The sequence below is a fragment of the Dendrobates tinctorius genome, unplaced genomic scaffold (genome assembly GCF_039654945.1).
Source record: "Dendrobates tinctorius isolate UK_male_01 unplaced genomic scaffold, ASM3965494v1 ptg000004l, whole genome shotgun sequence".
In the NCBI taxonomy this organism is placed as follows: Eukaryota; Metazoa; Chordata; class Amphibia; order Anura; family Dendrobatidae; genus Dendrobates; species Dendrobates tinctorius.
Genome location: NW_027361672.1, coordinates 32,461,846 through 32,480,304, shown reverse-complemented (window position 1 = coordinate 32,480,304; position 18,459 = coordinate 32,461,846). Strand labels below are relative to the sequence as shown.

The 18,459-nt window shown below is 46.8% G+C and overlaps 1 protein-coding gene across 1 annotated transcript in view; it reads left to right on the top strand.

The window, feature by feature from the left end:
• The first annotated feature begins 13,154 nt into the window (after positions 1-13,154).
• LOC141082799 (N-acetyllactosaminide beta-1,6-N-acetylglucosaminyl-transferase-like) overlaps positions 13,155-18,459 on the top strand; it is a 132,631-nt gene continuing 127,326 nt past the window's right edge. Inside the window, exon 1 of the mRNA XM_073566742.1 lies at positions 13,155-14,336. Within this exon, the coding sequence (XP_073422843.1) occupies positions 13,421-14,336 (916 nt within the window). The 5' untranslated portion in view covers positions 13,155-13,420. The remainder of the gene's footprint in view (positions 14,337-18,459) is intronic.

Below are 18,459 nucleotides of genomic sequence, written 5' to 3'. Positions count from 1 at the left end.
GGTAGGTTTCCACGCTGAAATGAGATTCCCTTGTCCTTCCCCCACTGCGCTCGTCTGTCTGATACCACGTCACCCTCACATTATCTACAATCACACCACTTTAGATGCTGGCACTGGGGCCACTATTGAACTCACTAACAAATAGCCAAATATTAGTGTCTGCCTTGTAATAATATAACCATAAAGATATTAGTAACAAGGTAGATTAATAACAGAAAAAGACCACCTGATCCCGCTAGAAGAAACAGATTTTGCTAGCATCAAAATGTTCTTTTTGCCAGTCTGAAGACTAAAATAACATTTTGCCTGTTAGTGAAATCTGTTTCTCCTTGATATAGATGGTCTGGACACAGGCGAGTAGCTAACAGGGTAAGGTGGGCTGCCCCGGGCCCACTTACTTGCTGTCCCAGATCACCAGGTGAGCACCATTTTCACACTGTATCAGCATCCGTAGAAAGCTGACACAGTAGTGAAGCTGATGACACAAGAAGGTAATGGTTCCTTGTTCTAACATTCTCTTACCTGCTTTAGGCCTGATACCTACAGAATGCTGAGGCCACATTAAAGGAGTATTCCATCTCCAAAATCCTATACCAATATGTAATATGTGTAATAATAATATTATCAAACACCTCCAATTAGAAATGTAGCATAATTCTTCTGATTAGCATTGTCACTTACCCCATGTGCAGGCATTGCAGGAACTTAGATATCCATTTGTTACGACCACTTATATATTGACAGTTAGTTGTTAGTGGTTGCAACTATGGATACCTGAGCTACTGCAATACCCTGCACATAGAGTAAGTGACCTAGCAAATCAGAAGAATTATACTATATTTCCAATTGAAGGCATTTGCTAATATTATTATTATTATTATTATTATTACTACACCCATATTGGGATAGGATCTTGAAGATGGGAAGACATCAACATCCCTGCAATAGATGGTGCCATGACATTGCTGTATCACATCACCTGTGCTTGGCGGGGAACTACAGAAGTGCGCATGGATAACGGATAACGGCGCACATCAGGGAATCCAGGATAGGTAAGGTTAATTTTTTTTTTATGAGGCTCAAAAATGGAATATTTAATACTATTGTTGGGCACTCAATGTATTTACTTTTCAGAAGGTAGTAAGGGGTCTAATAACTTTTTAAAGGCAGTCAGTAAGAGGGTACTTTCACTTTTTAAAAGGGAGCAATGAGAGAATTATTAGTTTTAGGGAGGTACTAAGGGGCCATTATTACCATTTCAAAAAGCACTAAGGTGGGCATTAATACATTTTAAGAGGCATATTTACTTTTAAGAGGACATTATGGAGGCATTATTATTTTTAAGAGGACACTTGGGGAATCTGATTACATATAAGGGTAATTAAAGGCCACATTCACATGTTCAATATCTGTTCAGTATTTGACATCAGTATATGTAAGCCAAAACCAGGAGAGGAACAATCAGAGGAAAAGTATAATAGAAACACGTCACCACTTCTGGATTTATCACCCACTCCTGGTTTTGGCTTACAAATACTGACCAAATACTGATAGTGGGAACATGGCCTTGGATAGTAGAAACACTGTCATCTTAAGGTGTGCCCATATTTAGGGTGCACTTCTGCAGATGGAAGCCCACCTCATGAATTTTACTCTTCTTGTGCTGATCCTGGGCCCTGTATTGTTCAACATCTTTATCAACGATTTAGATGAAGGAATTGAGGGTAAACTGATTAAATTTGCTGATGATACAAAGCTAGGAGGGATAGCTAATACTAGAGAAGAGAGAGAGAGGATTCAAAAAGATATAAATAAACTGGAGAAGTGGGCAGCAACTAACAAAATGGTTTTTAACAGGGAGAAATGCAAAGTACTACATCTGGGCAATAAAAATGAAAAAAGCATATACAGAATGGGAGGAATAGGGCTAAGTGACAGCACATGTGAAAAAGACTTGGGTATACTAATAGATCACAGACTGAATATGAGTCAACTGTGTGATGCAGCAGCAAAAAAGGCAAATGCAATTCTAGGATGTATTAACAGAAGCATACAGTCTAGATCACGTGAAGCCATTATTTCCCTCTACTCCTCTTTGGTCAGATCTCATCTGGAATATTGTGTCCAGTTTTGGGCACCACATTTTAAAAAAGACATCAACAAACTGGAGCAAGTTCAGAAAAGAGCGACCAGAATGGTGACCGGTCTGCAAACCCTGTCTTATGAGGAAAGGTTGCAGGATTTGGGAATGTTTAGTTTGCAAAAGAGAAGACTGAGAGGAGACTTAATAGCTGTCTACAAATATCTAAAGGGCTGTCACATTGTAGAAGGATCAACTTTATTCTCATTTGCACAAGGAAAGACTAGAAGCAATGGGATGAAACTGAATGGGAGGAGACACAGATTAGATATTAGAAAAAACTTTTTGACAGTTAGAGTGATCAATGACAGGAACAGGCTGCCACGAGAAGTGGTGAGTTCTCCTTCAATGGAAGTCTTCAAACAGAGGCTGGACAGACATCTGACTGGGATGATTTAGCGAATCCTGCTTTGAGCAGGGGGTTGGACCAGATGGCCCAGGAGGTCCCTTCCAACTCTACAATTCTATGATTCTATGATTCTATGATCGATCTGTGAGCAGCATGGTGGCTCAGTGGTTAGCACTGTTGCTTTGCAGCGCTGGGTTCAAATAACACTAAGGACAATATCTACAAGGAGTTTGTATGCTCTCACTGCGTTTGCGTGGGTTTCCTCCAGGTTCTCCGGTTTCCTCCTACACTCCAAAGACATACTGATAGGGAATGTAGATTGTGAGCCTCAATGGGGACAGCGGGGATAACGTCAGTAAAAGTAATGTGGAATATGACGGCGCAAAGCGTAATAAAAAAAATAAATAAATAACTACTAGCAACATCTGTGGAAGGCAGATTGGACTTTGTTCACCATTTATTGTACTGGCCAGAGCCTGTTTGTGCAAGTGCTGACCTACTTCTTTTATTGTTGGCACGCAATCCATCTGGTCTTCACTTAGATTTTCTTTTTTTCCTTTCTTTATCCTAGAATAGATATAGCTTTAATCTAGGCTTGTGTATTTTTTTTTCACACCATTTTGAAGAACGATCCAGGCATCTGCTAGTCTTCCAGTAAATACTATTTTCTGACATTGCTTCTAATTTCCTTTTTCCCCAACAAATTTTAGATTGTTTCACTTTGCTGGTCTTGTTATAATTGTTTACATGCTATTCTACTGGCCGTATAGCCCAGAAGTTGTTCAATAGTGGCTAACACTGCTGTTGGATGAGAATTGGAGAAGAGACAGCAAAAATGGATGACAGAACAATCCTGAACTCTTATTTGGCATGGGGTGGAACAATCAGGAGCCATGTAAAAGAGCTGCATTAGGGAACAATAAGGCTACATTCACACATCTGAATAAGAGTCAGTGATAAGCGGTCATAGAGGAGCGCTTAGGAAGCAACCCAGGGGCAGACAAAAATGTCAGGTCTCCACCGCAGCTCCAGCCAAAAACCTGCAATGGAGGATAGGAGCAATGAGATAATGGAAACGGTCTTAGGAGCGCAGGAAAGAGACTCAGACAAGAGATGGGGTTAAACCACAACGCGTTTCGACGGAAGATCCACCTGATGAAGACAGATCCTCCGTCGAAACGCGTTGTGGTTTAACCCCATCTCTTGTCTGAGTCTCTTTCCTGCGCTCCTAAGACCGTTTCCATTATCTCACAACACATTCACACATCTGTCTGACATGTCTTAGTGCTGACTGTTTTCTTCTCAGACATCACATTGACCCATAGAGTTCCAGTGATCAATACACCCATGAGTGTACTGTCTGGTACAGACGAGTGTATGGAAAATTGTCCTAGCTTCAGACAGAAAACAGGGGAGATTTTCATCCGTTCACCATCTGTGTGACCACTTTTAAGTCGTTGTGACATCTGTATGCTGTCTGGGTCCAATCCATTTATACAGATATACAATCAAAAATGTACAAGAGCAAATTGAGTTTCATGTAGTAATAAGGGAACTATATCTGTAAAATTCAAAAGCTGCATAGTTGGGATATAGGATCCGATTTTATTTTTTGGATGCCAATAGAATTGAATCGGCAAGTCTCATCCAAGTCGCGGAAGAGAATAATGAATGCTGCAATGTTTTCTTACGGACAGTCGATCCGAGAGAAAACGTATTCATCTGAAAAGCCCTATTGAAGAATGTGACGACAAAGCGTCATTCTGGTCACTGAGTAGGGGAGAATTATTCTTAATTATGCCAGACATATTGTTTCTTCGTTCAGTAAGTCCAGGGACATAAGCAATTGTTTTATATGAGCCTGTAAGTTGACTCTCGTATGTAAATGTGTGGTTTGTCTGCTGATTACTATTGTATCAGCCCCCTGCAGTTTACTAGCCTACACAACTTAGGACAAATATACAGGTTAATTGAACAACAGAACAATGGGTAATTACCATAACACACCATTCACCAATTCTGTGGGAAAATGCCCTGAATGGGACCTGTAGGTATAAAGGGTGTCTGTCTCCCTCTCCAGAGAGACTCTACAGGAATAGCCAAATGAACCACAGCTCCATCTGGTGGAATGTGTAGTAATCGCAGGCACGCGGGATGCAGTGATGAGACGGGAGCCGAAGAAAGATTGAAATGTAACTTTTATATAGATATATGTTACACCGCTCCGCCATACTCACCCGACCTCCGCTCCCACGCCGCAGTCGGCCTCCGCTTCCACGCCGCAGCCTCTCTCCACCCGACGGTCGCGGCGGTCACCTGAGACAGGTTCGCGACTGATGCCTTCCCTGCATGCTATGCACATGCGCCATAGGCCCCGGCCGCGCCTCCTTCCTGCTTCTTGTGCTCCAGCTGTGCCCTGACCCAGAAGCACCTTTGGACCAATGGCTGACCAGACGGGGCCATATCAGGCCGCTTCCCCCTGAGGGAGGCGCCTGATCGTTGTGTTTCCTAGCACTCTGGCCTCGTTTCATCGTGTGCTCTCTGCTCCTGCAGTTCCATTCTCGGCGGCTCCCTGCAACAGCCTCTTAGTCCTGCTACCTGTGTTCCTTGCTCTCGTCCGCAGTTCTGTCTCCTGTGTTCCTGTCGTCCTGCTCCAGTCCAGTCTCCAGTGTTCCTGCCGTCCTACTCCAGTCCTGTCTCCAGTGTTCCTGCCGTCCTACTCCAGTCCTGCCTTCAGTGTCCATGCCGTCCTACTCCACTCCAGTCTCCAGTGTTCCTACTCCTGTCATTCCTCCTCGTTCCAGTCTTCTGTCTCTCTTCATTCCAGCCTACTGGTTCCAGTCTTGTTCTGTTATTCTTTACTCCAGTCTCAGTCTTACTCTGGTCCATCCTGAGTAGCCCCTCTCGGTACCGGCTACCGTGGTACTCGAACCCCTGGGCCTGCTTTTAACGGTCCCTGTATAGGGGTTGGTTCCATCTGGCAGCTCGTCCGGGGCCCCTCGGTGCCACGGTCCAGAGGGTCCACTTCCGGAGGTTCCTTCTCCAGACCACCCAAGCTAACAGTACGATCAGGCCATGGACTCTGTCGGTACTACGGCTACTATCCAGAAAGAGTTGCTATTCCTACGGGAGAATCAGGGTCGCATTATGTCAGTCATGAAGTCGATGGACACCCGTTTGTCGGCCTTACAGGTGGCCGATCCTGGAAATGCCACTCAGCTGGACAGTCTCCAACAGGAGCTGGGTCAGCAGCAAGATACTCAAGCCCACATTTTGTCCTACATGGCCTCCTTTGATAGTCATTTCTCTGCCCTCCAGGCTGCCACTGCAGTGCCGACTCCTCCTCCCGCGTCTACTGCTCTCCCGATGCCCCGCCTCGCCAAGCTGCCTCGTTTCACCGGGGATCCCAAGCTCTGTAGGGGGTTCTTAAATCAGTGTAGCCTCCACTTTGAATGGCTGCCGCAGCAATATCCCTCCACACCGGCCGTTTGACTGCCCAACTGAACTTGTTTCCGGTTCAACCCCTCCAAGGGGCAGAATCTACCCTCTGTCTCCCGCAGAGACCACCACCATGTCCGAATACGTGCGAGAGAACCTCGCCAAAAGCTTTATACGGAAATCCTCTTTGCCCGCGGGAGCCGAGTTCTTCTTTGTCAAAAAGAAGGACGAACTCTACGGCCGTGCATTGACTATAAGGGCTTGAATGAGATTACCATCAACAACAGGTACCCTCTTCCGCTCATTCTGGAGCTGTTTGACCATCTCAGAGGGGCTCGGGTCTTTTCCAAGCTGGACCTCAGAGGAGCCTACAATCTGTTCCGTATCCGTGCAGGTGACAAATGGAAGACCGCTTTCAACACTCGAGATGGTCATTACGAGTACCTGGTCATGCCCTCCGGCCTTTGCAATGCTCCTGTCTTTCAAGAGTTCGTCAATGAGATCTTCCGGGATCTCTTATACTCCTGTGTGGTCGTGTACTTAGACGACATCCTTGTCTTCTCGCCGGACCTCTCGTCCCACAGAAAGAGTGTCCGCCTGGTGCTTCAGCGTCTTCGGGAGAACCGCCTGTATGCGAAGATCGAGAAATGTCTCTTCGAACAGACCTCTCTGCCATTTCTGGGATACATTATCTCCGACGCTGGTCTAAGGTTGGATCCCGAGAAGTTGTCTGCCATCCTCAAATGGCCTCGCCCCGTCGGATTAAAGGCGATACAACGATTCCTCGGGTTTGCCAACTATTACCGACAATTTGTCTCCCACTTCTCCGTGATCACAAGACCCATTTCTGCGCTCACCCGTAAAGGGTCTAGTCCCAAGGATTGGTCTTCTGAGGCAGAGGAGGCCTTTCTGACCCTAAAACGGGCTTTCTCCACGGCTCCGGTCCTGCATCGCCCTGAGAGCGATCGACCTTTTGTACTCGAGGTGGACGCTTCCTCGACGGGTGCCGGGGCGGTACTGTCCCAGAGAACCGCCTCCGGTCACCTGCACCCTTGTGGCTTCTTCTCGAAGGCCTTTTCTCCATCCAAGTGTAACTACTCGATCGGCGACCGGGAACTTTTTGCCATCAAGTTGGCCTTGGAGGAATGGCGCCACCTCCTGGAAGGAGCTGTCCGTCCTTTTGTCATCTTCTCGGACCACAAGAATCTGGCCTATCTCCAGTCTGCCCAGAGACTTAACCCTCGCCAGGCCAGATGGTCCTTATTTTTTGCCCGATTTGATATCGAGCTCCGATTCCGTCCTGGCAACAAGAATTCCAAAGCCGACACCCTGTCCAGGGTCTTCCAGCCACACGAATCCAGGGAGGAACCTTCGCATATCATTGATCCCACTAGGATCATCACCGTGGCTGCGGTGAACTGGCTTACTCCCCCACCTGGCAAGACGCTTGTGTCAGAGAATCTCAAGCGAAAGGTTCTTCTATGGGGGCACTCCTCCAAACTGGCCGGCCATGCCAGAACTAAGAAGACCCTTGACCTTATCACGCGTCACTATTGGTGGCCCACGCTTCGCCAAGATGTACTCGACTTTGTGGCTTCTTGTCCATCCTGTGCAAAAAACAAAAAGTGCCACGGAGACCTCTGTCCGGCTTGTTGCTTCCATTGCCCGTCCCTACGGTTCCATGGGAGAACATCGCCATGGATTTCATCATCGACCTACCCTGCTCTGCGGGCTGCACAGTCATCCTGGTGGTGATGGATCATTTTTCCAAGATGGCTCACTTCGTCCCTCTGCCCGGTCTTCCCTCAGCGCTGGAGCTGGCCAAAATCTTCATTCATCAAATCTTCAGACTTCACGGACTACCTCGACGCATTGTGTCTGACTGAGGGGTTCAGTTTACCTCCAAGTTCTGGCGTTCGCTTTGTAAGCTCATGAATGTTTCCCTCGACTTCTCCTCGGCCTACCATCCACAGTCCAATGGACAGGTAGAGCGTACCAACCAGATGCTTACGGGGTACTTACGTCACTTCTCCAACGCCCATCAGAACGATTAGGTCAACTTACTCCCCTGGGCAGAGTTCGCTTATAACAACCATGCTGGTGAGTCTTCGGTCAAGTCTAGGTTTTTCATTGTTTTTGGCAGACATCCTGGTGTTCCTCTTCCGATAACTCCTGCCTCCGAGGTACCCGCGGCCAACGCCTTGTCCTCTGAATTTTCTAAGATTTGGGCTGAGACCAACACATCACTCAAGAGATCCGCTGATCAGATGAAGAACTATGCGGACAAAAAGAGGTTGGATCCTCCTCCGCATCGTATTGGGGACAAAGTCTGGCTCTCCTCCAAATTCATTCGATTAAAACTGCCCTCCTACAAATTAGGTCCACGCTACATCGGTCCGTTTGAAATTATGGGACGTATTAACGAAGTCGCCTGCTTCGCTCCGGATCCTGAACACCTTTCACGTCTCTCCTGAAGCCTGTGGTGCTGAATCGCTTCCATTTATCGCTTGATCCTGGTCCACAGCCGGGGGGTGCCGATGATGTTTATGAAGTGCAGGACATTCTCGCTGTGAAGAGGGTTAGAGGTAGGACTTTCTTTCTTGTTGATTGGAAGGGCTTTGGTCCTGAGGAGAGATCCTGGGAGCCTCGGGAGAATATCAATGCTCCCGGGACCCTCAAGAGGTTTTTTGCTAACCTCCGGGGGGGGCGGCTTAGGGGGGGTACTGTTACACTGCTCCGCCATACTCAACCGACCTCCGCTCCCATGCCGCAGTCGGCCTCCGCTTCCATGCTGCAGCCTCTCTCCACCCGACAGCCGCGGCGGTCACCTGAGACAGGCTCGCGACTGATGCCTTCCCTGCATGCTATGCGCATGCGCCATAGGCCGCGCCTCCTTCCTGCTTCTTGTGCTCCGGCTGTGCCCTGACCCGGAAGCACCTTTGGACCAATGGCTGACCAGACGGGGCCATATCAGGCCGCTTCCCCCTGAGGGAGGCGCCTGATCGTTGTGTTTCCTAGCACTCTGGCCTCGCTTCATTGTGTGCTCTCTGCTCCTGCAGTTCCATTCTCGGCGGCTCCCCAGAGCAGCCTCTGAGTCCTGCTACCTGTGTTCCTTGCTCTCGTCCGCAGTTCTGTCTCCTGTGTTCCTGTTGTCCTGCTCCAGTCCAGTCTCCAGTGTTCCTGCCGTCCTACTCCAGTCCTGTCTCCAGTGTTCCTGCCGTCCTACTCCAGTCCTGTCTCCAGTGTTCCTGTCGTCCTACTCCAGTCCTGCTTCCAGTGCTCCTGCCGTCCTGCTCCAGTCCAGCTTCCAGTGTTCCTGCCGTCCTACTCCAGTCCTGCCTTCAGTGTCCTTGCCATCCTACTCCACTCCAGTCTCCAGTGTTCCTAGTCCTGTCATTCCTCCTTGTTCCAGTCTTTTGTCTCTCTTCATTCCAGCCTACTGGTTCCAGTCTTGTTCTGTTATTCTTTACTCCAGTCTCAGTCTTACTCCGGTCCATCCTGAGCCGCCCCTCTCGGTACCGGCTACCGTGGTACTCGAACCCCTGGGCCTGCTCCTAACGGTCCCTGTATATGGGTTGGTTCCATCTGGCAGCTTGTCCAGGGCCCCTCAGTGCCACAGTCCAGAGGGTCCACTCCCGGAGGTTCCTTCTCCAGACCACCCACGCTAACAATATATATGTATATATGTCTACTTTAGGGCTATCTTGAGCAACCAGAAAGCTTACAACCGTTATCCTCGCAGGGATCAGAACATTACACAGATAATACTATAATAACTACCCGGTTAGAACCAGTAACTATAAGGCCGTGGTATGGCCGACTACGGGTCCAGAAACTATGATTGTACAACCAGAACATGTCACTTATCCTCCTCTGACGTCCGGCAGGGTGGTGATCAGTGTCTCTTCGGCATCTCAGCCGCTGGGCCCAGCCGATGAGAAGTTGACGCAAGCTTCGGGCGTTCCTATGCCCAAGTGTAGTAAGGGCACAACAAGCCCCTGTAGAGTTCCTCTGCGTGGCACCTCCTGGCGGTGACGGGACGGTGATGGTCAGGGCAAAAGCTAGGCCTCAGTCGCAGACTGGGACCGGGTAGCGAAGGCCAAGGGTGGCAGCGGGCAGGCAGCAACCGCATGCTGGAGTCGGGCAGCGGCAGCCGCGGGTGGCAGCGGGCAGGCCGCAACCGCGGGCTGGAGTCGGGCAGTGGAGGCCGCGTGTAGCAGCGGGCAGGCCGCAACCGCAAAACAAAACTATTTCTGAATTGCTGGTTTTTGTTCATTCTGTCTCCCAAAAATCAGAATAAAAGGCAATCAAAAAATGTCATGTGCATGAACATGGTTCCAATAAAAACGTCAACTCAACCCACAAAAAACAAGCCGCCGACAAGATTCTGTCGGCCAAAATATGGAAAAATTATAGCTGTATAAATATGGTGATGCAAAAGCTAGTTATTGCAAAAAAAGCATTTTTTTAGTGTGTGACAGCAGCCAAACATAAAATCTCAATGGAAATCTGGTATCGCTGTAATCGCACCGACCCCAAGAATAATGTCGCCTAATCATTTATACCGCACAAGGAACGGCATAAAAAATAAATAAAACCATTTCTTCACATGAAGTTGATTTGTTCATTTTTCCTCCCAAAGATCGCAGTAAGACTCGGCGCACATTTATCCTACGCTCTATGCTGAGTGTTTGCAGATGGAGGCACTGTGGACACAGTCTTGCTAGTCTGCCACCGATATACGTGCGTGACATGTGTCTGAGGGATGTGAACACAGATCTCTGTATAAGCAATAGCAGATAGCGTTAACTCACTAACTTGTGCTAATATTCCTGATGAGCTGCACGTGATTAGTCCGGAAGGATGATGCAGTGATGAATTCAACAGGTTTTATTCACAGTACCTTGTTGAGATGAGGTGAGATACCAGGGATGATGAAGGGATGAAGATGAGGTAGGAGTTAGTACTGCAGGTTAGAAGCACAAAGTTAGAGGTAATAAGAAAATCCTTTCTCCAGTCCTGAAGCATGTGCTGTCCAAGATGGCACTGACAAAGAAGAAGGAAGTGAGATACAGATAGGAGGAGTTGCAGAAAGAAAGGTATTCTGGATAAATCAAAGTAATATTACATGAACAACACAATATAACAACGGCCAGTAGATGGCAGCAAAGTACAACAAATACAATAGACAAAAATAAACCATATGCAGCACATAATGTCCTGACTGAATATCTTGCAAAAGACTAGTTAACAGCACACTTGCCTATGATCCAGCGGTGTTCATCTTTTAGATGTTCATAAAAGTGCAGTTGGCCACAGATTTTTGCACTTCTGAAAGGAAGGACACCGCTGAACAAAAGCCAGATGGAGCCGAGAGTAACTCTGCTGTCACACTATAGTGAATGGATCCCTTGCAGGTTTCATCTGAATCACGTCATTCAGAGATTTAGATGGAAACCCCAAAGTAAGTGCTCAGCGTAGAGCACTGGATATATGTGATCCCAAATTGTATGTAAAATGTTTCCAATAAAAGCTTCAACTCAATCTACAAAAACAAAAGTCCACACTCAGGTCTGTCATCTATTAATGGAAATCTAGGGGGCTTCTATGTAACTGGTAGTACAAAGGCTCTGGAAAAGCGAAATGGCTCCTAACCGTCCAAAAGAAATTCAGCAAATTCTGCATTCCCAAATCCAAATGCCCCCCTCCCTTCTGAGCCCCAGTGTGCCTAAACCACATATAGCATCCACATGTTTGGCATTTCTGTAGTAATAAGAGCCCGCCTAATTCACGGGTGCCTGTCTCCAGAAGCATGAGTTGGGCACCACAATGTACTGGTCCCTGTAAGGTACTGGTCACTACAGAGTACTGGTCACTACAGTGGAAGCTTGCTATTTTCACTCAGCAACCTCCACTGCTGTTTGTTTCTGGAAAAGACCCATGGAGTCAAAATCGTCAGTATACCTATAGATAAATTCCCAAAGGGGTATAATTTCCAAAATGGGGTCACTTGAGGGAGGAATTCTGCTCTTCTAGCACTTTGGGGCTCTTTATATGGACTCCGCAAACTATTCTAGGAAAATCTGCACTCCAGGAGGCAAATGGTGCTCTGTCCGTCAATAGTCTCTCCATATGGCTAAGCAGTACTCTACAGCCACATATGGGGCATTTCTGTTGTTGTGGCACCTCAGGGGCTCTGCCAATGTGACATGGCACCCTCAAAGCATTCCAGCAAAATCTGAACTTCAATATGGTGCTTCTTCCCTTTTGAGCTCTGCACTGTGCCTCAAAAGTAGTATTCCCATTTCCCACACATATGTTGTATCAGTGTACTCAGGAGAAATTGCACAACAAATTGGTGCACTTTCTCCTGTTACCCTTATTTGGGACTTTAAAACATTTTTGTGGGGATTTTTTTCATTTTCACGGGTCAATAGTATAAACTTCTGTGAATCACCTGGAGGTTCAATGTGTTCACCACACATCTAGATAAGTTCTTTGAGTGATCTAGTTTCCAAAATGGTGTCACTTGTGGAGGATTTTCACTGTTTAGATACATCACGGACTCTCCAAACACAACATAGTATTCAATAATTGTTCCAGCAAATTTTGCATTTTAAAAAGTCAAATGGCGCTCCTTCGTTTCCAAGCTCTGTCATATGCCCAAACAGTGGTCTTTACCCATATATTGGGTATCGGCATGTTCAGGAGTAATTGCACAACCATTTTTGGGGTCCATTTTTTCAAGTTACCCTTGCAAGAATAAAAAAAACTGGGTCTAAAGTACATTTTTTGTTAAAAAATGTTAAATGTTAATTTTTTTCTACATTCCAAAAATTATTGTCATAGACAGATTCTGTCATTGAAAATAATAATCGGTGTCAGCACTGAACCACTGAATAACATTGGTCCGAGTGCTGTACGATAAAAAAATCAGATAGCAATCGTCTGATTTTTACATTTTTGATGTGAGCGAGCCCTGAAAAGAGAAAAAGTGAAGACATACAATATTAATGATCACCAAAGAAAAAAATAAAGATTTTTCTACGTGCAGAATTAAATTCCTGTAACAATTGCTACGATGTGTCTGTAAATGTAATTAGTTGCTAATCTGATATTTGCAAATACACAGTAGATCCAGCAGAGGGGTTTGCTGGTGAAACACATGCAAGGGAAAAGGGAAAGGACAGATTAAAGCAGTCAGTGACATGCTGCTGGGTGCCAGAGGCTTAACCAATGAGCGCGCCCAATGTTTCATATGCAAATGTTTAAAGTGAACAGAAGGTCATCACTGCCTCATGCAGACTGCACAAAATCATAGGAAGCAAGGGAGAGAACACCGACCGGTGCTGCTACACATTGACCAGAGATGACCAATGTATGGCCACAAAGGAGGCTTCCGCAAAGGACACACAATGCACCATTCTGCAATCCGGTGTGGAGATGAAAGGCACAGTTAAATGGAGGTATAACATTTCTGTTCTTGTTTAATAATGACTCCTTGGATGCGATACATATTCCCTGTTCCTGTATTAAGTGTGACTCTTCTGCTGTTATATTATAACAATAGCATCATAAATTGGAAAGCTTTCCGCCGGTTCAACGCAACCGAAGAAAGAATCCTTTTACTCGAAGCCTGTGATGTGCTCTTCAATGGGCGCAAATCTGAATTCGAACCTACGATGCCTAAATCCTATGGAAGGTCTAACTGTCCAGAGTATAGAAAGCAAAACCATTACATCACAGCTCCCCTGTCAGCCGAGGAGGCAGATTTTCCTCTAGCCTACATGATGACAGTGCACAAGGAATTCGATACATTCAAGAGATTATTTAGAGCTATCTATATGCCCCAAAATATATACTGTATCCATGTGGATGAGAAGTCCAGCACCGACTACTTGCAGGCGGTAGATGATTTTATAAATTGCTTTCCGAATGCTTTTCTCGCCTCGAAAATGGAGCCTGTGGTTTATGCTGGAATATCCAGACTGCAGGCTGATCTGAACTGCATGAAAGATCTGCTGAAATCAGAGGTGCGGTGGAAGTATGTGATCAATACCTGTGGCCAGGATTTCCCATTGAAGACAAACAAGGAGATTGTGCGACATTTAAAAAAATTTAATGGGAAAAATATCACTCCCGGGGTCCTGCCCCCAGATCATGCTGTCCCCCGGACCAAATATGTTCATCGTGAGGATATAGTTCATTCAAATGTGCTGAGGACCAACATTGTAAAGTCTCCCCCTCCTCACAATATTACCATATACTTTGGGTCTGCATATGTCGCCCTGACAAGGGACTTTACAAAATTTATTCTAGAAGATCAGAGAGCCTCGGATCTACTGAAGTGGTCTAAGGACACTTACAGCCCAGACGAGCATTACTGGGTGACGCTGAATAGAATCCCGGGTATGTACTATCATATGAAAATTCAAATAGAATTGGTTTGTTTTGAACTACAGGACTAAATCCAAAAGAGCATATTTTTACAAAATGTTCCTGTTACACAGTGGACACCTGCATGTAACTAGATGATTATGGCACATTTAGACAAGCCAATAATAATTGAACGAGCATTGACATTCGCAGGAACTAAATAGACATTTTTGACAGCCATTTACCTATCAATAGAGCAAAATTCTGTCCCCATACAGTATCATGTTATCAGCAGCACATCTACAGATTATACCCCATAGTCCTCCATATAATATAATGTGCCCCATAGTCTTCCATATAGTATAATATACTCCCTATAGACCTCCATATAATATAATGTGCCCCATAGTCCTCAATATAGTATAATACACTGCTCAGTCCCCCATATAGTATAATACACTCCCCATAGTCCTCCATATAGTATAATACACTCCTCATAGTCCTCCATATAATATAATACACTCCTCATAGTGCTCCATATAGTATAATACACCGCCAGTCATCCATGAAGTACAAGTCACTTCCCATAGTATAATGCACCCCATAGTTCTTCACATAGTATAATGTATTCCCTATAGTCCTTGATACAGTATAATGCAGCCCATATATAGTATAATGCAGCCACCCCATGGAGCATAATGCAGCCCCACCATACAATATAATGTACCCCAGATAGAATATAATGCAGCCCCCTCTTATAGTATAATCCAGCCACCCCTTATAGTATAATGCAGCCACCCCACAGAATATAATGTAACCCCCCATAGAATATAATGCAGCACCTCCACAGACAATATGGCAGCCCCCTCAGAGTATAATACAGCCCCCCTAGAATATAATGCAACCCCTTATAAAGTATAATGTAGCCCCTCCATAGAATACAATGTAGCCCTCCTCATATTGTATAATGCAGCCCCAATAGAATATAATGTAGCCCCCCATAGAATACAATGTAGCCTCCTCATATAGTATAATGTAATCCCCTCATAGAGTATGATGCAATCATCCCCCATAGAATTTAATAAATATAATACAGCCCCCCATAGAATATAATGTAGCCCAAAATAGAATATAATACAGCCCACCTTCCCATAGAATATAATGTAGCCCCCCATATTATATAACACAGCCTCCCCCATAGATTATGTACCCCCATGGTATATAATACAGCCGCATAGTATATAACACAGCTGCATAGTATATAACACAGCCCTCATAGTATATAACACAGCCCCACATGGTATACAGCACAGCCCCACATGGTATACAGCACAGCATCATGGTATATAGCACAGCCCCCCAAGAATGGCCCCACAGTCCAGTACTCACTGTTACATTAAAAAAACACTATTGTGATGTCACGTGTGACTGGATGCCCCGCCTCCAGCAGGGCGAATTTCTAAGACACTCGTGACCCTGGATACACCGCCTCCAGCAGGGCGAATTTAAACAATGTCACGTGCAGCAGGATACACTGCCTCCAGCAGGGCAAATTTCAATAATTACACATGTAGCTGGATACAGCGCCTCCAGCAGGGCGAATTTACAGAGTAAAGGGGAACACCGGGGAAAACAGTTACAATGGTGGGCCCTGCTCTAGGGAACGGGGACGTGGAGACCTCCTGCACTCCCTTGAGCCAGTGTCCCTGCACTCCTCACGTTCCCTATACAGGCTCCTCACCTGTCGCTGAGCAGGATACCTTTAAGCCCTAGCTCACCCTGCACCTATCCCTTACTAGTGAGCTGGATGGTGCAGAGACTAATCCCACAGCTGCACTAATACACACACAAGGAAAAATACACAAACAGGGAAAACACCACTTAGGTTTGCTCTGTTGCTATCGCTCCCAGCAACAGAGTCCAGCACCTGAGTACAGCTTTCCTCCTGAATAGCTGCTACTTCTCCAAGGCTTTGTCAGAGCTGCAAGGAACTCCACTCTGTAGCTCCTTCCACACCATGACTCTGAGTAAGCTGCAAGGAACTCCTCTCAAGCTCATTCCTTCACCAAGAATGGTTGGAAATGACCAATATCACCAACAGTGATTGCAACACCTTACACTCTTTTATAGGTCAGAGCCAGAGCCATCACACCTGCTTTATAACCACACATGCACTAAACTAAAGTAACCAGAGTGCAATGACCCTAACAGCCACCGGGGGCAAAACTAGAACTGAAGCACACAGCTTAAGGAAAAAAAAAGGTTACTTGTGCATTTATCTGTCATAATCCAATCTGGATCATGATAGTACCCTCCCTCAATGAGGGGCCTCTGGACCCTCAAGACCGCTCCTCATCAGGGAACCACCTACAGCGGGGACGCCCCGGTCCAGAGTTCACCCCAGCAACTACCTGCACTTCAGGTTTATGACAAACAAGCACCGCTGGTATTGGCAAAGTATGTTCTGGATGCACCACACATCTCCAAAGCGCCGACCTGGGGAACAAGCTGTGTATGTGCATGTTTGGGGGTATCTCCAGCTGGTAAGTCTCCAGGCCCTGGATAGCCGACACCAGATACCGCCCAATCACCTGAGAATTCCAGACCCACGCAACACTGTTCCACTGGATGTTTTTGGTGGCCACCCATACATGCTCGTTCACACACAGGTCCGGACCTGAACGCTTATTGCCACACATTCGTTTGTCACAATACTGTGAACTCTTTCTGGAACTGACAACAGAGGCGTCCCCCTGTGTCACCACACTCACACCCCCGCAATTCACCAAGGCGTACACCACCCTCCAACCCCTCCTACTACGAGGTCTGCGCCTCTCAGGGTTGGCTAATGGCAAGGGTTGAGCCTTGCCCCTACTCTCCTGCAGCACCTCCGCTGCTCTCACTGGAGAGGAAGGGGACGTTTGTAGAGAGACGGCAGAGACAGTAGCCCCTAGGCAGCAGCCCTCAAACGACTGCTCCCAGTTGACTACTTCCCTAGTCTGCCAATCTGAAACCGGGTTGTGTTTTTTAGACCAAGGGGGCCCACAACGATAGGTGCTGGATTTCCCTCCAAGACGTAGTATGACTGGGACTCATCATGATGTTCACTATACAGCACAATATCTTCTACGATTTGGTTTAACCCCCCCTGGCTCAGTGGGACAGAGTTAATGGCCTCGACGCTTATGGGTTTGTCCGGCATCTCACCACTCAGACCATGAGTCTGGACAAACTGAGCATCCACCAGACTGACTTCTGCTCCACTGTTAACAAGCACCGGTATGCCCACAGGTACCTCGCCAATCATCACCTCCGTTGACATAGTACCTTCTGAGGGTGAGGAGGAAATATACAATCCCAGGTCGTCTTCCTCCACACGTCCAGGGGGGCATGGCTTCTCTGACAGTACAGAAGTTTCGGCGTCAGTGCCAAGGACTAAATCATTAGTCTGCTCACTACAGGGACATACCCCTTCACCTTGGGGAACACCAGGCAGCACCATGGGGACACCGACTCCACCTACCTGCCTGGGTACATCCGCCTGTATAAGCAAGTCCTGCTCCCCAGCAGGGACTCCACGGCACATCCTCGCCAAAGCCGTATATGGACCCTCTAGTTGAGGCAGAGGATAGGCCTCAGACCCATAATTCCACTGCATGTGCTGCTGAAACACATCATTCAGCTCCTCACTAATCTCAGTGAGGGCCAGCAGCAACTGCTCACCGGTCTGCACTTGGCCCATGGCTCACCAGAGAAAAAGAATGTTGCGGTTGTTGATAATGTGATGTGGACCCGTCCTGTGTGACACGACCTGCAGGTCGGTAACTAAAACAACAAGACACGGGGGAAGGGGAAACAGTTACAACGGTGGGCCCTGCTCTAGGGAACGGGGATGTGGAGACCTCCTGCACTCCCTTGAGCCAGTGTCCCTGCACTCCTCACGTTCCCTATACAGGCTCCTCACCTGTCGCCGAGCAGGATACCTTTAAACCCTAGCTCACTCTACACCTATCCCTAACTAGTGAGCTGGATGGTGCAGAGACTAATCCCACCGCTGCACTAATACACACACAAGGAAAAATACACAAACAGGGAAAACACCACTTAGCTTTGCTCTGTTGCTATCGCTCCCAGCAACAGAGTCCAGCACCTGAGT